This window comes from Sciurus carolinensis, chromosome 5 (genome assembly GCF_902686445.1).
Source record: "Sciurus carolinensis chromosome 5, mSciCar1.2, whole genome shotgun sequence".
Taxonomy (NCBI): domain Eukaryota; kingdom Metazoa; phylum Chordata; class Mammalia; order Rodentia; family Sciuridae; genus Sciurus; species Sciurus carolinensis.
This window is the reverse complement of record NC_062217.1, coordinates 40,448,534-40,473,684: the sequence shown is the minus strand read 5'-3', so window position 1 is coordinate 40,473,684 and position 25,151 is coordinate 40,448,534. Positions and strand designations below refer to the sequence as shown.

Below are 25,151 nucleotides of genomic sequence, written 5' to 3'. Positions count from 1 at the left end.
TATTTTGCTGAGAATGATCTGTAATGCTGGCTTTCTTTTTGTAAATTCCTTTAGCTTTTGTTTATCATGGAAGGATCTTATTTCATCGTCAAATTTGAAGGTAAGTTTTGCTGGGTATAAGATTCTTGGTTGGCATCCGTTTTCTTTCAGGGCTTGGTATATGTTGTTCCAGGCCCTTCTAGCTTTTAGGGTCTGGATTGAAAAATCTGCTGATATTCTTATTGGTTTCCCTCTGAATGTAATTTGATTCTTTTCTCTCGCGGCCTTTAAAATTCTGTCTTTATTTTGTATGTTAGGTATTTTCATAATAATGTGCCTTGGTGTGGGTCTGTTGTAATACAATTTTGTATGTTTGGAGTTCTATAAGCCTCTTGTACTTGGTTTTCCATTTCATTCTTCAGATTTGGGAAATTTTCTGTTATTATTTCATTGAATAGATTGTTCATTCCTTTGGTTTGTTTCTCTAAGCCTTCCTCAATCCCAATAATTCTTAAATTTGGCCTTTTCATGATATCCCATAATTCTTGTAGATTCTGTTCATGATTTCTTACCATCTTTTCTGTTTGGCCAACTTTGCTTTCAAGATTAAATAATTTGTCTTCAATGTCTGAGGTTCTGTCTTCCAGGTGTTCTATCCTATTGGTTATGCTTTCTATGGAGTTTTTAACTTGGTTTATTGTTTCCTTCATTTCAAGGATTTCAGTTTGTTTTTTTTTCAGTATCTCTAACTCTTTATTGAAATGATCTCTTGCTTCCCGTATTTGGTTTTTTAACTGTTGATTGGTGCGATCATTTAATGCCTGCATTTGCTCTTTCATCTCCTCCTTCAATGCCTGCATTTGCTCTTTCATCTCCTCATTAGCTTCTCTGATCGTTTTAATTACGTACATTCTGAACTCCCTTTCTGACATTTCTTCTGCTGTGCTGTCATTGGGTTTTATTGATGTAGTATCTAGGTTTGTTTGGGACATTTTCTTCCCTTGTTTTCTCATATTGGTCAGTTGTCAGTGGGACCCTGAGATATTGCAGTTTTCCGCTATTGGCTTATAGTGTCCTGGTAGATTTCCAGTGTATCACCTCCCAGCCTTCAGTAGCCTGATATCTTGGAGGAATCTGATAAAGCAGCGCATCCGAAGAAAACTGCCCCTAGCCCCCTACTGGTTCCACGGTTTGGAACTGGCTCTGTGCGGAAATGCTCTCACTGTGGGCCTGCACCGTGCAGCTGGCCGTGTGGGAGGAGCCCACTGCCGGAGTGTGGAAGGCTACCTTGGGAAGACTCTAGCTGCCCTGCCCGGCTCCGCTAAGCCACCTCTATCTAGGCCTGCCACCCGGGCTGAGCTTTACCCAGTGGGCAGACTCACCCGTGGCTCTATTTCAGTCCGAGTCTCTCAATGCCTCCCCTTCTTAACTCCTGGGTTCTGGAGCGACTGGGGGTGCAGTCTCCCTCTAGGCCGCCATCTTGGATCACCCCGTGAAGAGAGCCTGCAGCCGGAGTGGGCAGAGCCGCCTGAAGAGGTCTCTGGCTGCCCTGCCCTGATCCCAGAGGCTGCTTGTGGATCGAGCTGATTCAGTTTTTCAAGCATCACCATCCAATTTCAGAACATTTTTACTTCCATCAAAAAGAAACCTTAATCAGACTTCCTTAACAGGACTCCCATAGCACAAGAAATAAAAGCAAGAATCAACAACTGGGATAGATTCAAACTAAAAAGCTTTCTCTCAGCAAAGGAAACTATCAGAAATGTGAAGAGAGAGCCTACAGAGTGGGAGAATATTTTTGCCAACCATACCTCAGATAGAGCGCTAATTTCCAGAATCTATAAGAACTCAAAAAACTCTACACGAAGAATACAAATAATCCAATCAACAAATGGGCTAAGGAAATGAACAGACACTTCACAGAAGAAGATGTACAAGTAATCAACAGATATATGAAAAAATGTTCAACATCCCTAGTAATAAGGGAAATGCAAATCAAAAGTACCCTAAGATTTCATCTCACCCCAATTAGAATGGCGATTATGAAGAAAACAAGCAACAATAGGTGTTGGCGAGGATGTGGTGAAAAAGGAACACTCATACATTGCTGGTGGGGTTGCAAATTAGTGCAGCCACTCTGGAAAGCAGTGTGGAGATTCCTCAGAAAGCTTGGAATGGAAACACCATTTGACCCAGCTATCCCACTCCTTGGCCTATACCCAAAGGACTTAAAATCAGCATACTACAGAGATACAGCCACATCAATGTTCATTGCTGCTCAATTCACCATAGCCAGATTGTGGAACCAACCTAGATGCCCTTCAGTTAATGATTGGATAAAGAAACTGTGGCATATTTATGCAATGGAATATTACTCCACAATGAAGAATGATAAAATTATGGCATTTGTAGGCAAATGGACGAAATTGGAGAATATCATGCTAAATGAGATAAGCCAATCTGAAAAAACTAAAGGACGAATGATCTCGCTGATAAGCGGATGAGGACATATAATGGGGGGTGGGAGGGGTTAGCATTAGGTTTAGGGTTAGGTTTAGGGTTAGGGATAAGGAGAGTGGTAAGAATGAAGGAAAGAAGGACTGTATAGAGGGAAAAGAGGGGTGGGAGGGGTGGGGGGGAAGGGAAAAAAAATAAACATCATTGCCCTATGTAAACGTATGATTACACAAATGGTATACCTTGACTCTATGTACAAATAGAGAAACAACATGTATCCCATTTGTATACAATTAAAAAAAAAAAAAAAAGAAAAGAAAAAAAAAGGAACCTTAACTGTGTGTGGTGGCACACCCCTGTAATCCCAGCAACTCAGGAGGACTACAAGTTCAAGGTCAACCTCAGCAACTTGGGCCCTAAGCAACTTAGTGAATATTAAAAAAATTAAAGAGGTCTGGGACTGTGGCTCAATGGTTAAGTGCCCCTAGGTACAATCCCTGGTACCAAAAAAAAAAAAGAAAAAATCCTACATGTAGTAAAGGGACTGGGGGTGAGGGGGAGGAGGAAAAGAAAAGGGAAATGCTGGGGAATGATACAGAACAAATAAATTGTATTGTTTTATCTACACATGTATGAATGTACAACAATAAATTCCACTGTTACGTATAATAATATGTATAATAATAAAATCTGAAAGAATAAAAAAAAGGAACACTGTAACCATTGGTAGTCACTCCCCATCTGTCTTTCCAGCATTTCTTTAAAGCCACACGTTCGTTCTGGCTCTAAAGATTTGCCTACTCCAGAACTTTCATAAAAATGGAATCATACAACACATGCTTTTGTGTTGCTCCTTTCACTTACTATTTTATTGGTTCTTTGAAGTTATACATGACAGAATCCATTTTTGATATAATTTTACAAGCATGGAATATATCTTACTCTAATTAGGACCCCATTCTTGCTAATGTATATGGTGGCAGGATTCCCTGTGGTGTATTCATTATTATGTACAAAGCAAATCCTTTTCCTATCTCCCCTTCCCTTCATTCCCCTTTGTCTAATCTATGAAATTTCTATTCTTCCCCCCACCTGCCTTTATTGAGGGTTAGCTTCCACATATCAGCAAAAACATTGCACATTTGGCCTTTGGGGAGTGGCTTCTCTCACTTAGCATGGTAGTCTCCATCCATGTACTGGCGAATTTCATAGTCATTCTTCTTAATGGCTGAGCAATACTCCATTGTGTATATATACCACATTTTCTTCATCTATTCATCTGTTGAAGAGCCCCCAGGTTGGTTCCATAGCTTAGCTATTGTGAATTGTGCTGCTATAAACATTGATGTGGTCACTATAGTATGCTGATTTTAAATCCTTTGGATATATACTGAGGAGTGGGATAGCTGGGTCAAATATTGGTCCATTACTAGTTTTTTGAGGAATTTCCATACTGCTTTCCAGAGTGGTTGCACCAATTTGCAGTCCTATCAGCATCGTTTGAGTACCTTTTTCCCCACATCCTCGCGAACATTTATTACTTGTATTCTTAATAATTGCCATTCTGACTGGAGATAAAATCTCAGTGTAGTTTTAATTTGCATTTCTGTAGCTGCTCACTTACTTTGAGATTCATTCATGATGTAGTATCAGTATATCATTCCTTTTTATAGATGTATATACATTTTATTTACCCACTCATAAGTTGGACACTTGTGTTTCTTTTGACTTTTGTGAATAAAACTTAAAAACTTGTGTGCAAGTTTTTGCAGACATGTTTTCAGTTCTCTTTGACATATACTTAAAAGTGGAATGTCTGGACTGTACAAACTATGTTTGACTTTTAAGGAATAAAATGTTTACCAACGTGACTGCCCCATTTTATACCAGCATCCTGATGGTTTCAGGTTCTCCAGATCATTGCCGATTGTTTGTCAGCCTTTTTTTTTTTTTTGGCCACTGTGACTATGACCAAAAGAACTGACAAGAATAATTTTAGAGGAGGAAATGTTTTTTGGGGGCTCACAGTTTCAGAGGTCTCATTGTTGCTGTGCCCCCCAAGGTAGGCAGCACATAATGGCAAAAGGGCATGGACAGGAAATTGGCTCAGGACATGGTTCCAGGAAGCAGAGATACTGCAGACCAGGGACAAAATGTAAGCCCCATAGGTACACCCCCTGTAATCTACCTCCTGCAGCCACACCCTCTCTGCCTAGTTACAACCCAGTTAATCCCTCTCAGGGGATTAATGTACTGATGAGGTTGATTCTCATAACCCTGTCATTTCACTTCTAAACTTTCTTGCACTATCTCAGACATAAGCTTTTGGGGGACACTTCACATCTAAACCATAACATCAACATTGTCTTTTGACCATAGCACTACTATACAACCATCCATCTCCAAAACCTTATTTTCATCTTCCCATACCCTTTAAATGCTAATTCCCTACTTTCCCTTCCCCCAGCCCCGGGAGAACCAATTTTCTGCCTCTATGAATTTGATTACTCTAGGTACCTCATAAATTTAACCATATAGCATTTACTCTTTTGTGACTGTTTTATTTCACTTAGCCTTATGCCCTCATCCACATTTATAACATGTTTCAGCAGTTCCTTTTTTTTTGATAAGGGTGAATATTACTGTGCATGTACGTAAGTGTCACTTTGTTCACTCATCCACCCATCAACCGACTATTATAAATACAGATGCTTCTTGGTTTATGATGAGGTTAGATTCTGATAAACCTACTGTAAACTAAAAACATTTTAAGTGGAAAATGTATTTAATACACCTAACCTAGAGAACACCATCGCTTAGCAACACAGCAGCAAATGGAATAAAGTTGCTGATAATTGCTAACTTGAGATAAAAAGATTATCCTGGATTATCCAGCCTGGTATAATTGCAAGAACTCTTTAAATGTGGAAGAGTCAGTCACACAGTGTGAGACTCAATAGCTGGCCAAAAGCTACTTAATGAGGATAATTTCCAAAATCTAGAAAACGAACCATTCTTCACTACTGCCTACAGGAAAGAAAGCAGCCCTACCCACCAATGATTTTTGCCCATTGAGGCCTATTTGGAACTTCTGACCTATAAAAATTTATTCTGAGATAAATTTGTGCTGTTAATTTAAGCCAACATGTTTATGGTAATTTGTTATAGCAGCAACTGAAAACAGCATCAAAAAACTTTTTAAAAAATTCCTTTGAATGTATCCTAAATTTTTTTTTAGTTGTTGATGGACCTTTATTTAATTAATTAACTTATTTATATGTGGTGCTGAGAATCGAACCCCATGCCTCACACATGCTAGGCAAGAACTCTAACACTGAGCGACAACCCCAGCCCCTAAATGTATCCTAAATTTTGATAATAGTTCATAAACAAAATGTTATAACAAATCATAAATACCCAATAATAAAAAGCAGATACATTTTGACATATTCCACATAATGGGATGTTAGCCAGCAAATTTATAAAGCAAACACTCAAATGGAAAAATATTCCTAGCACTATACCAACAAGGGAAGGCTTAAATATTGAATTTTCAATTCAAATGATATAGGTTACTAACAAAAAAAATAGCAGCATCTCAGGAAATACTATTCTCATTTTTTAAAGAAAAGTATACATGTAGATTTTTTAAAAGAAAAATCTTATTACCAAATGTTAATTGATACTCTAGGTAGAACGCTAACAGTTTTTTCCTTTGTGTTTTACTATATTTCTTAACAGTTCCACAACAAATGCTATAATAAATTTGCAATGAAAAAAAGATACACTGTCTGATAACTGAAAAACAGAAATAATTGTACAAGTATCTTATTTAAACATGGCAGTTTACCACAAGTTAAAAGTGATTACTTTTGGGAACCGGAATAAGAGGGAAGAGATGGTTTCTTTTTGTTCTAAAACCTCTCATACAATTTATTCTTAAAATCAGACATGACTATGATAAATTTTTCAATTATTAAAAAAAATTTCTTCTAATATAAGTGTGGAACTCTGAGAAACCTACCAATTGTAATTACTAGTTCAGATATATTCATTATATCATGTACATTTTCACTCCAGAATTGTTATAAAACACCTTTGGAGTCACAGAAATAATATTGTATCTACACTGAAAGCATGTTTAAATTAAAAAAGAAACATATAAACAAAACCAACTTTATTTACAAAAATTATAATAATTACAAACAGTACAAATTGAGGCAAGTTCTTCTGTTCCTGCAACAGAAGCCAAAGACTTTACTTTCAAATGAGGGGTTTTATTCCGAAATATGATACAAACTCAGTAATTCACTACTTTAAAAAAAATTTTTTTTTGAATAATTTCTGGAACCCTATAAGTAATATATACATGGGTCATTTACCTCAAATCTTACTTCTGGAACTACTACATATAAATTCAGCACAACTGGAAGAGAACAGGGCAGGGCAGCACTGAACTACTGAATCATCTTTTCTTCAACAATAAAATGTGTGTAATCCCAAACATTTGTCCAGTGGATTAGAACTAAAGCCATGAGTTTGGGCTTTTAAAAAAATCCACTTTGATTTTAATGTGCTGCACAATTCCATCAGAGTCACTTATGTGGCTCTCCTTACAACTATCCAATTTACTTTCCCTGCTAGTGTTCAAGAAACAGAATTCTACATATTCAATTCTGTATGCTGTTTCATGTTTTTTTTTTTTAATCAGAGTCACTACTACTACTTGAAGAGTCTGTTGACATAACTTCTACATCATCTTCATTTTCTTTATTATGCCCAGGAGGTTCCAACAAAAAGTCATTACTATGATTTGGCGGTAACATATTCATTGACATATCATTTGACTGCCATGGATACTGTGGAGCCAGGACATCTAGAGAAAGAAAGAAAGAAGCATATAAGAACAGTTCTATTTGTAATTTATCTACAGTTCTATTTGTATTTATCCCCATTCCTCCCTTAATGCAAATAATCTGAAGTAAATTTTTTAGGGCTCAAAATAAAAATACACATTTAGTCACGTTAATGATGATCAAATTAAGAAAGAGCAAAGAAAAGTATGTTTTAGGAACTAGGAACGTGCTTTTTTAAAAAATGTAAGAAACTTCAAATAGTCGATATAATTTTTCTTTTGCAAGACATTTATAATTACAACTCATGTACTTCCTAAGTCTATGTATATATTACATGCTATTATATGCAAAAATAATTGTTAATCATACATTACATATTATAAGCAGATAATAAAATCTACACTAAAAATTATATTTAATGTAGACTGAATACTCTCTTAGAGGATAGAGAAACTAATATTGTAAATGATTCTGATCAAAAATAGTTGATTAGCAATGTATGTATAAGAACTATAAGGAAATGCCCAAGAAACATTTAGTCTGTATTTATGAGAAAAATTAATAGAACGCATAAGAAGGTATAGTTCAAGACTAAAAAAAGCAGTCAGATTTAAAAGAGTCAAACAGGAGTGTTACGATATTAACTAGATAGGTGTGCCAGTTAGCTTCAAATCTACCTTTTCCTGGACACTGAAACCATTTCTCCTCTGCCAGCTAACACAATGTCAAGTTTTGTCAGTAGAGGGCGCTGGTGAGACTAACAGAACAGAGGATAGAATGGGTTTTTTCCCCCTTACTTCTCTGGGGCCTGGTTGGTGTGTAGGTCTGTCAAGTGTGCTTACATGTCTCAGCAACTTTCAGTGGCATCCCTGAGGGTGGTTTCCTGGTAGGTTTCACCACAATACCAAAGGGTAGATTCCCAATTAAGTGTCCTGGAACCTGGTGGGTAATTTCCTGCTGCAAGTGCTGGCCTCTGAAACCTTATCTAACTGCTCTGTTGCAGAATGGGCACAGCAGTATTCCTCTCCTACTGTCCTTTCCTTAGGTCCTGTGTCTTAGTCCTCCATGTGGCAGCAGCTCCCCATTTCTGTTATTCCTGTACTTAAAAAAACAATTCTCCTGACAACTTAGAAATACCTTGTTATAGTTAATAATTCTTTCAATTTTCCTTCAAACCACTGGTGTATTTTGCCTCCTGACAGATTGTGACTGGCATATAATCCAGTACAATAGCAGTTGGAAAAATGAGGAGTAGCCAAGGTTAATATATGTACAGTTCCCCAGTTTGTACTTTAGGTAGCTAAATAATACGAAGCATTTTTAATAACATAGGAATCTCATTAAGATGTAATGTTAAGCAAACAAAGCAGTATCTACAGCATACTTTTTTTTTAACAGTGCCAAGATATAGGGATTAAAAAAGGAAATAAGCAAAAATATTTAAAATATTTCTGACTGCTTCAGAAAGAATAAATTTTTCCTTTTGTCTTTTTCTACTTTACAATGTTCTGCTACATCAAAACAAGTTACCTACAAAATATGTATTTATCATTCTATTTATATGCATATTTCACAACTACAAAAATGCTGTTTAAGCAATAACAAAAATGGAACGGTCTAATGCCTGAGGAGGATGGTGGAATATTATTAGATAAGAGAGAAAAGCAGCTTAGCCTAATTTCATAAGCTCTATCTAGAAGAGCCTTTAGAATGGAATAAGCAGAGAGCAGGATAAACTGGCAGAGAACCAGCTATTAAAATAAGTTGGGTCTAGAATCTCAAATGTTTGCAAATAGCCCATCACTGTCATCTCGGAAAAACCTTGGTCTGTTTGAAAACATTCTTCTGATTAACATTACCTGGCAGTCTGCCTGCTGCAAGGGCATCTCCTGGTAAATGACCATTCACACCATTAGTGGAAGGATTGTTCATCTGACCCAGTAATCCACTTCTCATCTCTAAATCAGTTGGGTATGGTCTACGTGGGTCCCCTAAAAAATAGACTACTTTTAACTCAATTATATATATATAAAACTACAAAAAAAAATGGTTATATGTAATTTTTAATATAAAGCATTAATATTTTTGTTAATGTATTAATTTTCCTTGATCCACAATAAAGAATTCAAGCTACACTTTAAAATTTGAAATATGAAGTCATGTTATCAATTGCTATTAAAAGCATAATAAAACACATGTTTTTAGTTTCTTCTCTGAATCTTCTCAAGAATATACCATTTTCTGTATGAAACAAAATGAGAAGACAAGTCATTTTAGTAAACATTCCAAATGACAATTTAGGAAAATTATACTGATCTCAATTCTTCAAGCTTAACTGCATTTTCCAGTTTTTAAAAATTATATTTATACTGAGGGAAAAGGGATCAGGATATTTTTAAGATAGGAAGGACTGAAATGTTTATTGGAAGGCCTATCTAAATTAAAACCTTTTTCTATCTTTTTGATCTTTTCATTTAAAAATTAATTCTCATAATTAGTAGCAGAATATCAGCAAGAATGTTATTCCCATTATGAAAGCACACTAAATAGCAGTTTTTGGTTGATAAAAACATGGCCAGATTTGAATCAACTTTTTAGTTTTGTTTCTCACCAACTCCAGATTACTCACCCCCAACGTTCTATTTCCTTTTCATGCTTTTATCATGGTAAAACATAATTTTCAGAAGTTGAGATAACTTATTCCTCCAAAGAAGCTAATGCTCTACCATAAGTCTCCTGTCTTATATTTTATCCATGGTCAATATAGTTGCAGCTTGTTACTCTTTGCTGTTTCCAATTATTCCAGCTCTTTTTAGACCTGTTGTGTTTGCTGCTGGGCACTCGGTGCTTTGTGAAATCCCAATGGCTCTACAGAGTTGGCTTCTGGCTAGCCTATGTTTTATAAGCATAAAAATCTATTGCTTAGGAAGCATCATCTATTAACTGTACTTTTAAAAGTTATTATCTTATTTTTTGGTACCAGGGATTGAACCCAGGGGCACTTAACCACTGAGCCAGACCCTAGCCCTTTTTATTTTTATTTCGAGTCAGATTCTCACTAAGTTGCTTTGGGCCTCACTAAGTTGTAAAGGCTGTCTTTGAACTTTCCATCCTCCTGCTTCAGCCTGTCAAGCCACTGGGATTACTTACAGGTATATGCCACTGTGTCCAGTTATTAACTTATTTTTAAAAAGAAAAACACATTTCCTAGTGCAAATGGCTTTACAGAAAACCAAATTTATAAAACACATCATTACTTATAAGATATTAAAGATATGAAAACATCTTAGCAGATGTTTTTAAGTATAAACCCACTTTAGATTTAAATGTACCTTTGTATTCAGACTCCTAAAAATTTTCAAAACCACGTACAACTAGTATAAGGGAAGTATTTTTACCTGGAACCCAGGTCAGTGGCGCACACACGGCATTACTTGCACTGATCCTATGTGCATACTTAATTATTTCTTCAGAGGAGATAGCACCTGAGAAGGTTAAGGGGACAGTGTGACCATTTAGTCTAGTAAACATACAAGTTTAGAAGTGCATATATAATAGTCACATATAATACTTAAAATATTAACTGAAAATAGGATAATGTCAGTCACCTACCTTCCCTAATATTTATATATATACCACATTATAATTTAAATTATACATATTCCCAAACTAAGGAACAAGATACTCATGCAGCAAAATCAACTCACGGAAACAAATTTGGGAGACTAGTATGATAATGCTCAATAATCTCAATTATTAACTACCATCAACTACTATTACTCTGTCTGAAAGCAACAGTGAATAAAAATAAAACTGTGAAAACAGTTTCATTTCCCAGTGACATCCAAGCTATGAAATCAGCACAGTTCACACTACTCTTTGTGATTAACATGGCTCCAATTTCTGAACAGACTCAAGAGAGATGTATACAAATGTATTTATTAGATGAAAATAAGTTGCTAAATATGTACGGCATAACCTAATTTTTATTTTATAACATGTATGTGTGTATTTGTATTTTTATTATACATATTCACAGATCTAGGAAAAAAAATCTGGAAGTACATATATAAAAACATCAACAACAGTTACAGCAACTGTAAAAGAGCAACTTTTCATTGTATAAACTTTAGATCTGTTTCCACTAACAAAGTACATGTATAAAATTTTTGAGGACTAAAAACAACAAAACTATGGACTAGATTTCAGAAAGCCAGCCTCAATCACATGTCTTGGAGATTTGTTTCCTACTAGAGAAGTCCATCTCTCAGAGGATATCAGTTTGTTTTTGTTTTTTTTTTTCATATGTAACAGTAAAAAAGTTGGTTCCCAAAGAAATAGGAAAGAGCAAAGAAAATTAGATAAGAAATCTGAGATGATTAAAGGTAAATCAAGTCGACAAATCATTAAAGGCAAGCAATTCAACTTTTAAAGAGAGAGAAAGAAAAGGAAGAATAAGGTGAGAGAACAGGTAAGGAAGGCTCTCTGGGCCCCTGCATCCTAAATATACTTACATCTCAAAGCTTTTGCTAACTCTTTTTTTTTTTTTTTTTTTTTGGGTGCTGGGGTTCGAGCCCAGGGCCTTGTGCTTACAAGGCAAGCACTCTACCAACTGAGCTATCTCCCCAGCCCCAGCTTTTGCTAACTCTGACTTCACAATATTCCCATATACATTGGCCAATGGACATTCTCTTTCATTCTCTGTCCTGGACTTCAAGATCCAATTCAAATCCCATTTCTCATTTCCTTCTCCCAACAATTTTATAAACCACTATCTTTATTGTACATTTGAATATACAGCCATCAATTGCCTTCTATTAATGTTTCTTATAATCTGATGTTGTTATTGTTTCTTATAACCTCCCTAAGGATGCCTACTACAATGGTAGAACATAACACACTCTAAATTGAAAACTTATTGGGAATCTTTTCAACAGCAGCAAATGATTACCAGTAATATTCTCATCAGCTTCTTGAAACAAGAACTCGGGTTTCTCAGGTCATCCAGTCTTGCCATGGTACTAACCTTTTCTTGCTTTTTCTATTGACTTGAGTTTCTCTTTTGCTTGGTAAACAGCTGTTGCCTAATTTAAACAACATTAAAAGAAATATGATTTACTTTTACCTATATCAAGCATACTTTTGGGCTTAATTCACAAGATTCCTTATTCACTGGAAAAATTTGCAAAATTTGAAAATCCCCAAAATTTATTCTTCATGTTCTGAAACAACTCTTGATATCATTTATAGCAGTTATATTTACTAAAAGAAATATTATATTCACAACCTAGCCTCCCATTCACAAATAGTTGTTAGAAATAAGGTATAAATTGTATGGTCTGCAAATCTATTTTGTTATCTATCATCTCTGCAGAAGAGATACAGACCACACACTTAAAAGCTTCCTATTCTTGCATTTAATTGAAGGACAGATGCAAGTTTTTCTAATTTACAAACAATATTCCTAGATTTTCTTTAAAAAAATTTTTTTTAGTTGTAGACAGACACAATACCTTTATTTTATTTATTTATTTTTACGTGATGCTGAGGATTGAACCCAGCGTCTCACTCATGGTAGGCAAGTATTCTACCACTGAGCTACAACCTCAGCCCCTTGGACTGATTTTCTTACTCATCTATGCATCACCTCAATGTTTAATGACTGCCGTCACAAAAGCAACACCTCATCATCCAAGGTGCACTAACAGACAAAATAAAGTTAAGCTATTATATGCATATCCTCAGCTATAAGCACAGTGGTAAAAAGCATGATGTCAGAGAGATCTAAGTTTAATTCCCTTCTCTCTTCTTTTTAGCTTCATTAGGCAAATTATTCATTTCGAGTCTTTCTTCATTTGAATACTGGCACTGACTTTATATAAATTGTTACAAAGACTGAGATAATGCATATAAAATGTAAAGAATAGGACCTAGTGCCTAAGGACTCAATGTAAGTTGCTATTATCTAACCAAAAAAATCCATTCTCATGGTACTTGTACCTACAGCCTTTAATTAATAATGACATTTTCAGAAATCTAATAAAAAGAATTAAATCCAAGCCAGGCATAGTGGTGGTATGTGCCTGTAATCCCAGCAACTCAGGAGGCTGAGGCATAAGGATCCCCAGTTAGAGGCCAGCCTCAGCAATTCAGTGAGACTCTGTCTCAAAATAAGAAGGGCTGAGAGTACAGCTCAGTAGTAGAGTACCCCTGAGTTCAATCCCCAGTATGTTAAAAAATAATAAGAAGAAAACTATATTCCAAAATTCTGAAAAACCTTTGTTTGCAAGGATAGTTATCAAAACATTTGGTATAACACAAACTTAAAAAAACTAAACAAAGAGGATATAATTATATGGAAAATGTTCAAGTTGCAAGAAATAGTATTTGAAAGATTGTTAGCATCTTCTAATTATAATAAGGTAAAACACCAAATTCAACTAAAACTCAAAATAATAAGCCAAACCATTAATGGTAGCATTATACAACTGCAGGATTAAAGGCAATTTTTTCTTCCTTTCTACTTTTCTGTATTTTTAAAATTTCTTTTGATAATCAAATATTATTTTCATAAGGGAAAATAGATTTTAATATAAACATATTCTTAAAAAGCATGGGGGTGTTTCTTCAGTAGGGGTGGATAAGTTATCCTGAACTGCTTAGGCTATTTACTGGAACCCGTTTTGACACATTTTTGAAGGGGTTCATTAGTGATAAGAATGCCAGCAATGTCTGGTCCACATGAAAATCAAACTTAGCTATTTCTGTAATACTATCATATTACAATTACATTAGTTAGTATTTAGTGAACAAACAGGGTCAATAATAGCAAATAAATTGCCTCTTCAAAATAGTAGCCAAGAATAGCAAAGGAAAGATAAAGGTCTTTGACACATAACTAAATCCCACCTAGTTTAAGATGGAAGACCAAATCAACTAATGTAAATTTTAGTCAATTTATGAAATTACATACTTTTACTGATTTTGAATTATTTTAAAAACTGCAGATTTAGACTGTTAACAATTAAAACTTACATTAGGGGCTGGGGTTGTAGCTCAGTGGTAGAGCACTAGCCTAGCACATATGAGGCACTGGGTTCAAGCCTTAGCACCACATAAAAATAGACAAATGGAATGTGTCCATCTACAACAAAAAATATTTTTTTAAAAACTTACATTAGACCAGGATAAAAGTAAAACCTCCCATTTCTACAATTCAATATGTGAAATATTTAAATAATGAAAATGTAGTTAGAAAGTGATAATTTTACCACTTTCAGGCTATCTGAAAATAATAAGTATAAAAGGAAATGATAATGGCTGTTCATTTAACTACTCACAGAATGTCACCTGTCACCTTTAGACTTCGAAAGTCAAGGTTTTTCCTCTTCAAAATACTTACAATAGATTCATTTTTCAGAAATAGATTAACAATATTCCTTTTCTCTTCAAAAACCAACTGCCAACTTACCAGTATTTGTTCTGCTTCCTTTAGTTGTTTCTGTAGTTGTTGAATATCACTGTCTCTCTTTTCTACTTCTTTTTCTAAAACTTGCATTTCATGATGGACTTTCCCCTGATTAAGTGCCAATTTCATTAGTTCTTGAAATTCCCCATCTCGGTGAATTAATAATTCCAAGACCTGTCATGGAATAGTTGACTGAATCAGACAATAGAATATTGAAAGGTTACATTCCAATGAGACAAAGAATCCATTCCTGAATTGGCCGGGCTATAAAATTTTAACATCTCCAAAACAATATGTTAACAATAAAAATAGTCTATCAATGATTATTTTGAGAAACAGATTTAATATCAAGATCTTGTACTTTTTGTGTTCTTCTTTCATGCAAAACAAAACTAGTCTTTCAGAACTATCAAGATGCCAAAATAGGGCTGGGGACACAGCTCAGTTGGTAGAGTGCTTACCTTGCAAGCACAAGGCCCTGAGTTCAATCCCCAGCACCGCAAAAAAAAAAAAAAAAAAAACCAAAAAGATGCCAAAATAAGCAGGTTTATTCCCCAGAGAAGATAAAAATTTAAGTTTATTCTTTAAAATACAATGTAATGAAAGTTCTACCATTATTTGGTACTTGAGTAATGGTACTTGGCACCAAGAACTTACTCTAATAATTACACATTTGTATAAATACATATTAGAAAAAAAAAATAAACCTGTGATTTCACTGCTTAGCATGAAGATGGTCTAAAAAAGAGTGATTTCAAAACACAGTAAATACATAAATAGGTGTACATGGATACAGCAAAAGGCAATGAAGATTAAAATGCATAAAACAGAAAGTCTGGGGTTCAATCTCTAATCTCTCACTTGCTAGCATGGTAACTCAGGAAAAGTCCAACAGCTTCTCCAAGCCTGAGAGACTTCCTTACCTCCTTAGGAAAAGAGATAAACTAGTAGTACCTATCATATAAAGTTATTTGAGGACTCATGATATAATGCACCTCTTAAGTACACAGAGAGCTTGGCAAAGGCTAGTTAACCACTGCCCATTACAAAATTAAGATGCAAGTCAGTCTTAACCACTCTCATTTTACTATGTTATAATTACTAAAACCTCAGAAAGGAAATGGCTATTAAAAATCCAAAATCAATTTTTAAACTATTTTTAAAAATTCATTAAAGACTAATATCTGCAGGCATGCTTCTTCAAGTTCCTTTTGACATGAAATTCCTCTCATTTTTAAAGAACCTCTCCAGATAAAACAGACAGAAAACTAAGCTGCAACCTCGGTCCATGTGTTGAGAATATTTTATTCTATTCATTTATTTTTATTTTTTATTTTTTATGTGGTGCTGAGGATTGAACCCAGTGCCTCACATGTGCTAAGCAAATGTTCTACCACTGAGCCACAACCCCAGCCCCAGAATATTTTAAATAACAATTAAGTTTTTTCTGGAGTAAAAAATAATTAAATAAACTGCAGTATTTAATAGACTAATAATCCCATTCTTCCCAAGTCATAGGAGGAAAAAGCTAAGATTCCACATCTATAAAAGCTTTATTTTAAAGTTACTTATCAAATCAAATAGTACACATTAGTTCCATGACAACTTTCAAGAAGTTTACAGTTTGACCTAATTCGTATACTATTAGAGAAAAATATTCTCTTCAGATTGCTCAGCAAGGAAAATTTATTCAAGTGAAGTCAGAAGACCCAGGTTCTAGTTCCACTTCCCATTACCACCAGCTCATTTGTTCACCCTGGAGCTCAATCTTGCAGAAGGTTAAACTGAAGACGATGAACAGTCTTTCTAACTCTAAGATTCCATATGATATTATAAATATTCAAATAAAACAGTGGCTAGGAAATTTTCAAATGGGTATATTCCTCTCTAATACTTAATAGTTTCAATGAAAATAATGCAGGAATATCCAGTACTAAGTACAAGATAACAAGTGGCAGAATTACTACTCCTTAAAATTTTAAGGAGGTTTGATTATACAGATCCTACTTCTATTTTGATTGCCTTCTGAACAATCTCTGTGTGCCTGACTCATAGCAAGCATTTAATAAGTGCCTAGAAAATAAAGTCAGGGCTTACATTTCATTTTCTGCACATAGGGGATAAATTCCTACTTAATCTCACAGGTATTTATTAAAAGACTATTCAAGACTAGGTATCTTAACACAATAAATGTGTTCAGCTTTTTTTCTCTTTCTAAAAACAAAACAAAAATCATAATACTGCATCCCTAAGGTTCTCTCACTTGTGGCCTTATCTGAATTCCCTCTCCCCTCTTGAAGGGATTAATCCTGGAGGAAAACAGGTTCACTAACACTTCTCTATTGAGTTCATCAGATTTCTCTGTCCTCAAAACATGCTAGAAGATAAAACTAAAAGAATGATGAGACAAATGATGGAGAAGTCTATTATACACTGTTCTCTTCTATTTTACCTCTTTAAAGAAGGTTAATCTTCCCCATTTACTTTCTCTTTAAAATTACTATGAGAAAAACAAATTTTATTCCCTTAACCTCCTAAAACATTTCAGAATCAAGAAGAAAAAAAAAAAATTCTGCACTGTAGAAAACTGTAAAGTATTAAAAAAAAATAAAAACTATCTGTAAATTCAACACTCACAAAATAACCTGTTTACAGTTGTATGTTCCTGTATTTCCATCCATTCATTTTCAAGCTGCATTAAGGGAATAATGTATATGATAAAGGGCTAAGTTTATGAGGACATTCACTTTCAACATATTACTTTCTATTTAACAAAGCTTTATTAGCTAATTCAAAAGATGAAATTAAAAATGTATAATTAGAACCATAAGGGAAAATAATAAAATGCTTCTTAAGCACAGTTACCTTATGTGATGTAAAGAAAATATCAATTTAAAGGTTTCAAGTAAACCTGTTCCCAAAGTAACCAAAGACAGAAAACAGAAACACTGTATCCCCCCCACCCTCCACCTCTCTCTCTCTCTCTCTCTCTCTCTCTCTCTCTCTCTCACACACACACACACACACACACACACACATTTTTATTTAAAAAAGAAAACACCTACCTGGTTTTCCTCCCCAGACTGTAACAATTTTTGGTTTCTTGAAATAGCCAGCATTTCTATAAGTTCCCTAAAACAAAAACCAACAATAACAAAAAACACTTAGCAAAATAAATACAATAGAAACTTCCTTAACTGCTCTCTACCCAACCAAGTTGGTTCACTGCACTCACGCATGCTGGACCCTCATGGCTGCTGCCCTGTACTAATTATGTACTTCAGCTCTAACCAGCCACACTGCACTCTCACCAAGATTCAGTTGTGTGTGTTAACAAACTTATTCATACAAGTTTTACTCATTACCATAATTATATAAATATCCATTATGTAATGCCAATGAAATATGACTATGAATAAAAAGAAGTCTTTCCATTAACCTAAGCTGAACACTTAGACTCAACAGAGGTTTGCAAAGGACAACTGTGAAGAACCAGAGAAAAGGCAGAAAAGCTCAAGGACAGTCTGCCCTAAAACTGCTTGATGAGAGGCTAAGTTCTCACTTCACTTCAAAGAAAAACAAATAGAAAATGTAAACAATGCATGAAAACCACCTACATCAAAGATCTGCAAGCCAACTTCAGCACATCTACAGTTTTTGTAAATAGTGTTTTCTTGGAAGATAGTCATACCAAGTGACTTACATAGCCTATGGTTGCTTTCCCTCTACAAGGGCAGAGCTAAGTAGTAATTTGCAGCATGGACCATAAGGCCTAAAAAAACATAAATATTTACTATCTGACCCTTTACCAATAGCTTCCTGACTCCTGTCTTATATGAAAGATAGGTGATAGAACGTAAGTTTTTGTTTTAAGGTAAAACAATTAAGGAATGTTTGAATCATTTTTTAATGATTCTCTAATTGAATTTACTAGCCAAACATCCATGAGCTAAGAGGGATGCTTAAAATATAATAAAACTCTATCTTAATAGATATGCCAATTTTTCTATGTGAAAATTAGTATCAAATCAGGAAACATATAGCAGGTGATATTATGTATTACTTTCAAACTTGCTGATATTTGGAAGTTCTCAAAATTACACAAGAGAGGACAGCTTCACGGTTACCTACCTGACATTGCTCTGGTTATTCCTAGTGTTTGTACCTTCTTGTTGGCTGCCACACTATTTTTACCTGCATATGTCTACCTTTCCTGCTAGCTTCATACCATTTTTCTGACTGGTGCTAAGTGGACTGAATCCTCTCCACTATTACTTCTCCATATCACTGTGTATGAATGAATTAATGAATGAAAAAAGTGGATATGGAAATGCAAAGTCTTCATTCATTCATCTACTCATTTATCAAATATTTATGTGCCAGCCATTTGCTTGATGTTTAGGTAATAAAAATGAACAACAGTACTTAAATTCTAATACAGAAGATAGGAATAACTAAATGAAATAAAGCCGGAGTGATAAAAGTTGGGAAGAAAATAAAGCAAAGTATTACATTAATGACTATCTGCGAGGTGAGCTGGACACTTGAATGGTCAGGGAAGGTCTCTCTAAGGGTATATCTTTGAGGTAAGATATGAATTAAATGACAGGAGCCCAGAGATTCTTTGGGCACTGAGGAGAGGAATACAAAGTGAAAAAAGGTAGGTATGTAGGACTTTATAGTCACAGTACAGTAAATGATTAAGTGTTTCATTCTGAGTGCAATGAGGAGACACTGGATCATTTAAAACAACGAAGCCTGTGACCTGATTTACATGTTTAAACAACCACCAAGCTACTTGGGTCAGGATGGGAAGCAAGTTAGGTATTTCAGGCAAAGATGATACTTGTTTTGATTAGGTCGTAACTTCTAGGATTTAGTACTGAAAATGATAGAACATGGACAGATTAGGATATACGAGGAAAGCAGAGTGATAGAACTTGCTGATAAAGTGACAATGCATGAAGAGTCATATGAATCTTTTGCTGAACCCCAGAGATGAGTAATAGAAGAGACCTCTGGTCTAAGAGGTGGTTTCAGGTGGGAGGGGGTGGTGGTGATTGGAGGGGATCTGGTGGGAAATGGGGAATAAGCCTTTTCCTGTTTTTCTTGCAAATGTGGGAGTAAACATTCACAGAAAGCTTTACAAAGGCTTACATTAGGCATAGGAGTACAGAGGATGGAGAAGTTTCTAAGACTTAGTGCTGTTCTATAGCAGTCCCTAGGACAAAAAAGAAACTTCTGTCTTCTTCAATTATGAAAAGAAGTTGAAGGAATCTCCATGCCCACTCTCTGGTTATAGGTGTAGAGTTAAGAACCCTGCCTCAACACAGAGGAAGAAGGTCTATTCGTGGCATAACATTAGAATCCAGCTACATTCCCCCAGAGACTATAATTTACATAGTTGTTAGAGCCTTTATTAAACTGGTGGTACTACACTTCAAGTAAATTATAGGTAAAGAAAATTAATAGTCTGGCATGGAAAACTCAGGACGCCTATCAACATGGTTTCTGCAGGACAGTGAGTTCTAAGGTACACAATTAAATTTCTGTAAAGAAGTTCTAATGACCCAGAGGTGGCAAACCAGTAAGTACTATCTCTTCCACTACCACCAACCATCCAATTATCTTCAGGATCCTAAGAGGTAAATTTTCACTTACTTAATGTCGTTCTTTAGGGATGAACAAATAAGATAGCAGATAAGTCACCCAAGAATCAAAGAAAAAGAAAAGAAACCAATCTGTTGATGGATACAGTGAGGAAGACTATAAATTAAAGAGAAACCAGTCTTTCAGGCACTTCTGGAGAAAGAACAACAGAACTACAGCTTCTTTCACAGAAAGCAAAAGAAACTCAAGCACTTCAGCTGGTCATGCACAACTGGAAAGTTGAAGAAAGTTTCAGAAACATTCAGGTTTTTGAGGAACATTTTAAATGATTTACTACTGTGGGTAAATTCATCTCATCACACAGGAAATGCTATACTCAGCAAGGAAGCAAAGAAAAGAAAAGAAATCAAATATGGAGAGCTACAAATTGGTCAAATCTGAATTTAGCCTAAAATTTAACCTTTAATTATGCTATCTCAAGTGAAGAGTACATGAATATTGAGTATATGCAAACCCACAGGAACCAAAAACATCAGGAAAACACACTTCAGAAACCCAGCCTAAAAGTCAATCCAAAGACAAGATCTCAAGGATGACTACAGAGTTGTCCAACATTTGAAGAGATTCTCAAAGACCATTATCCTGGCTGGGTAGGCTCAGAAAAAATAGCTCCTGAACTTGGTGAATATAAAATACACACAGACACACACACAGTTACTCAGCAAAACGGAAAAACAAATTATGCTAAATCAGGTAAAGTTTAGAAAGAAATGAACATACTGGGCTTTAAAGTAAAAGGGTAAGAAGTAATAATTCAGTGAATATTAAAGGGAAAAGTTTGAATGAGATCCAGAACAAACAGCTGTAGCAACCTCCTAAACAAGGTGTCACAAAGATATCATAGTTACAGAAAAATTGATCCCTACCATCCACATGATATGGCTGGTCAAAATGAACAAAACCAACAACAAAAAAAAAGTAAAGAACATTTTAACTTCACTAATTTCACACTCAACTACACTACCACGATTGATTAGCAAAGATGTTAGAAGTCAACCAGTATTAAATTTAATCTTCAGATGAGAATTCTTCCAGAAAAAAATTGCTTAAGGATATTTCAAGTAGAACACCGATCACAATTCAAACTGGAAAACCAGTTCATACATGAGAAATAGCATTTTCCAATTAATCATTAGTTGTTCTGAATTAAATTAAACACAAATTTGTATCAAACTATGTGGTTACCTCTTCAAGGTATTTCACCACAGACTCCTTAATGCTCAGCCTTAAGCTGAGCATACTGAATTTTTCATATGAGCACCAGTCCCATTTAGAAAAGCAATAGGCTAGGCAACATTTATAGTGTTCATTTTAATTTTAGTAACTCACAAAGAGCAACAACATAAACTAAAGGAAGGATAAATTAGTTATCCCAAAGACAGGTTACACAGAACAAAGGAATGAATAATTTACTGAAAATATCTTGCTCCAAATACTGTCTTGCTAGCTTCATTTTACTAAGAAATAATGTGAGCATTCATTTAAGATTAGCTAATGAGGAAACGTACAGATTCTATACCACGAACTACAAATCCAGCAAAGATAAAGAAGGAAATATTGTTCATGAATCTATGTAAACATACAGTAAACACATAAAACAGCAACAATATCCTTTACTTTTCACTATCAGATACTATACACTGTAGATAATTGATATACTTTTCTATAACCAAAAGTACAGTGGGTTTGTTCACACCAGCATCACCACAAACAAAGCTTTGCATTACAATGTTATGATGGCTAAAAAGTCACTAGATAATAAAAAATTTTCTGCTCCATTATGGTCTTACGGGAACACCAATGCATATGTCCATATTCAGTCCATCTGTGGCTAAGATATTGGTACTTCAGCTCATCGGACAATGGTATCCTACCAAATACTTTTCAGTAGGAAAGTGATACGAGACAACTTTTTTAAACACAAATTCTGGTATTAGGCATTACAGAAGAATAAAGTACAGCAGCACGAAAGCAAGTAAAACTGTTAAGGAGCTTGCATTTAAGAAATAATTATGACAGTGAGATAGGAAAGAGAGGACAAATATGTGCAACATTTCCTAAAAGAGAATCAATGCATTTTAACACCCAAGTTAACATACAGTCATTAAGAAAGGCTCCAATTTGAAAGGTTTATCGTGAAAGGTAACGAACATGGACAATGACATCCAATTTTATATTCTACCTCTGCCACACAGGCTGCACTTCAGCCAACCCAAACAACTTTGAATTCCACCACGTTGGGTGAACTCGTGTTTCCAGGCTTCTGCACAGGCTGTAACATCTACCTGCCGCCTAAGGAGTCAGGCGAATTCTCTTTCTCAGGAAGCCTGCCCTGACCACTGCCAGAACAGGTGCCCTGTTCCTGTACTCCAGTAGTCTGCAGTTCACCTTTCTTCTAAAACCTGCCCCTGTGCCAGTGGTTTGTATATCTGTCTCCCTCTTGACACTGAGCAGCTCCACTGCGGCCTCCAGCCTCCCTTCTCTACAGTCTCCCAGCGCTTGGCACCCACGAGGCATTTCTCAACTGTAGGCTGAAGGCGGACGAAAGGACTCAGACCCAGAGATTTCTTAAGGTCCTCCACGGTTCTTAGCGTTCCAGAGTCACTATCATTACTAAAACGTCCTCTAGCGGGGGAAAATGGTATTCAAGAGTTCAGAAAGAATGGAGACCCCACATATGACATTTGTGCACCACAGACTCCTGAACTCGACCCTCCCCTCCGAGTCCCGGGGACCAACGCAAAACGTCCCGGAGTCAGTTCCCCGGCCCGGAGCCGGCTCTCAGGCCGGAAGCATTACCTAGACAGGACCTCCAGGTCTTCAAGCGCAGACAACAGCCGCTCCCGCGTGCTGTTACCGCCAGAAGATACCGAGCCACCCGCCAGCCGTTCTTTCTCCTTCTCCCCACTCGAAGAAGCCGCCATGTTCAGCAGCTCAGCAACCGAAGCATGCGCAGTGCGCGCTGGCGCCGTGAGAGGCCGGCTAGGGAAGCGGAAGAAAGGATCACGGAGGCGAGAGATAGAGAGACCAGGACAGAGCGCCATCTGCTCTCCTGGAGGTGCACTGCGGACACCGGCGCCATCTGCTGGTGCATTGAGGGTTTCTTGGATCCAAATTCTGGGAGTGACTGCTGTACCAAAACCAGGAGACACTGCGTGTGCTGGTTCTCCTGGGCCTTCTGTTTTTCCTACAGCAATAAGAAGTTTATTTTTTAAATTTTTAATTTTTTTATTTTTTAATTTGTTCTAATTAGTTATACATGACAGTAGAATACATTTTGACACATTGTACAAAAATGGAACACAACTTCTCTTTCCTCTGGCTGTACAGAGTCACGCTGGTAGTGTAATCATATATGTATATAGGGGAATGTCTGTCTCATTCCACCGCTTTTCCCATCCCTAACCCCCTCCCTCCCTTCACTCCCCTATGCACAATTCAAAGTTTCTTCATTTTAACCTGCTCCTCCTCCCCACCATTTTGCGACAGCATCCGCATGTCAGAGAAAACATTCAGCCTTTGGTTTTTTGGGATTGCCTTATTTCGCTTAGCAGGATATTCTCTAACTCCTTCCATTTACAGGCAAATGCCATAATTTCATTATTTAAAACTGAGTAATATTCCATTGTGTATATGTACCACATTTTCTTTATCCATTCATTTGTTTAAGGGCATCTAGGTTGGTTCCACAGCTTAGCTATTATGAATTGAACTGCTATAAACATCCATATGACTCCATCACTATAGTACACTGACTTTACGTCCTTTGGGTATGAACTGAGGAGTGGGATCACTGGGTCAAAGGTGGTTCTTTTCCAAGTTCTCTGAGCAATCTCCATACTGCTTTCCATAGTGGTTGCACCAATTGAAGTCCCACCAGCAATGTTTGAGTGTATCTTTTCCCCCTCATCCTCACCGACATTTATTATTGCTTATATTCTTGATAATTGCCATTTTGACTGGAGTGAGATGAAATCTTAGTTTTAATTTACATTTCTCTAATTGCTAGAGATGTTCAACAGTTTTTCACATTTCCATTGGTTATATTTCTTCTTCTGTGAAGTGTCGGCTCAGTTCCTTATCCCATTTATTGATTGGGTTATTTGGTTTTTTGGTGTTAAGTTTTTTGAGTTCTTTATATATCTTGGAGATTAGTGCTCTCTCTGAGGTGCGTGTGGTAAAGACTTTCTCCCATTCTGTAGGCTCTCTCTTCACCTTATTTATTGTTTCCTTTGCTGAGAAGAAGCTTTTTCGTTTGAATCCGTCCTATTTGTTGATTCTTGATTATACTTCTTGTGCTTTAGGAGTCTTGTTAAGGAAGTCAGGTCCTAAGCCACCACGATGAAGATGTGGGCCTACTTTTTCTTCTTTTAAGCAGGGTCTCTGATCTAGTGCCTAAGTCTTTGATCCATTTTGAGTTGATTTTTGTTCTGGGTGATAGATGTTTATTTTCATTTTTTTACATATGGATTTCCAGTTTTCCCAGCACCATTTGTTGAAGAGACTATCCTTTCTCCAATGCATGCTTTTGGCGCCTTTGTCTAGTATGAGATAATCATATTTATGTGGGTTTTTCTCTGTGTCTTCTATTCTGTACCATTGGTCTACTTGTCTGTTTTGGTGCCAATACCATGCTGCTTTTGTTACTATTGCTCTATAGTTTAAGGTCTGGTATTGTGTTCGCTTTACTCTTCTTGGTAAGGATAATGAGAGGCCTCTGA

General features: G+C 36.0%; 1 protein-coding gene across 1 annotated transcript; it reads right to left on the bottom strand.

The window, feature by feature from the left end:
- Positions 1-7,063: 7,063 nt before the first annotated feature.
- Positions 7,064-23,366, bottom strand: Med4 (mediator complex subunit 4). Its single transcript, XM_047553113.1, has 7 exons — positions 23,230-23,366; positions 17,826-17,892; positions 14,764-14,934; positions 12,319-12,376; positions 10,691-10,777; positions 9,152-9,283; positions 7,064-7,312 (listed from the first exon to the last, which is right to left on the bottom strand). The coding sequence occupies exons 1-7, from the start codon at positions 23,352-23,354 to the stop codon at positions 7,140-7,142; spliced, it is 813 nt and encodes a 270-aa protein (XP_047409069.1). The 5' UTR covers positions 23,355-23,366; the 3' UTR covers positions 7,064-7,139.
- Positions 23,367-25,151: the final 1,785 nt, after the last annotated feature.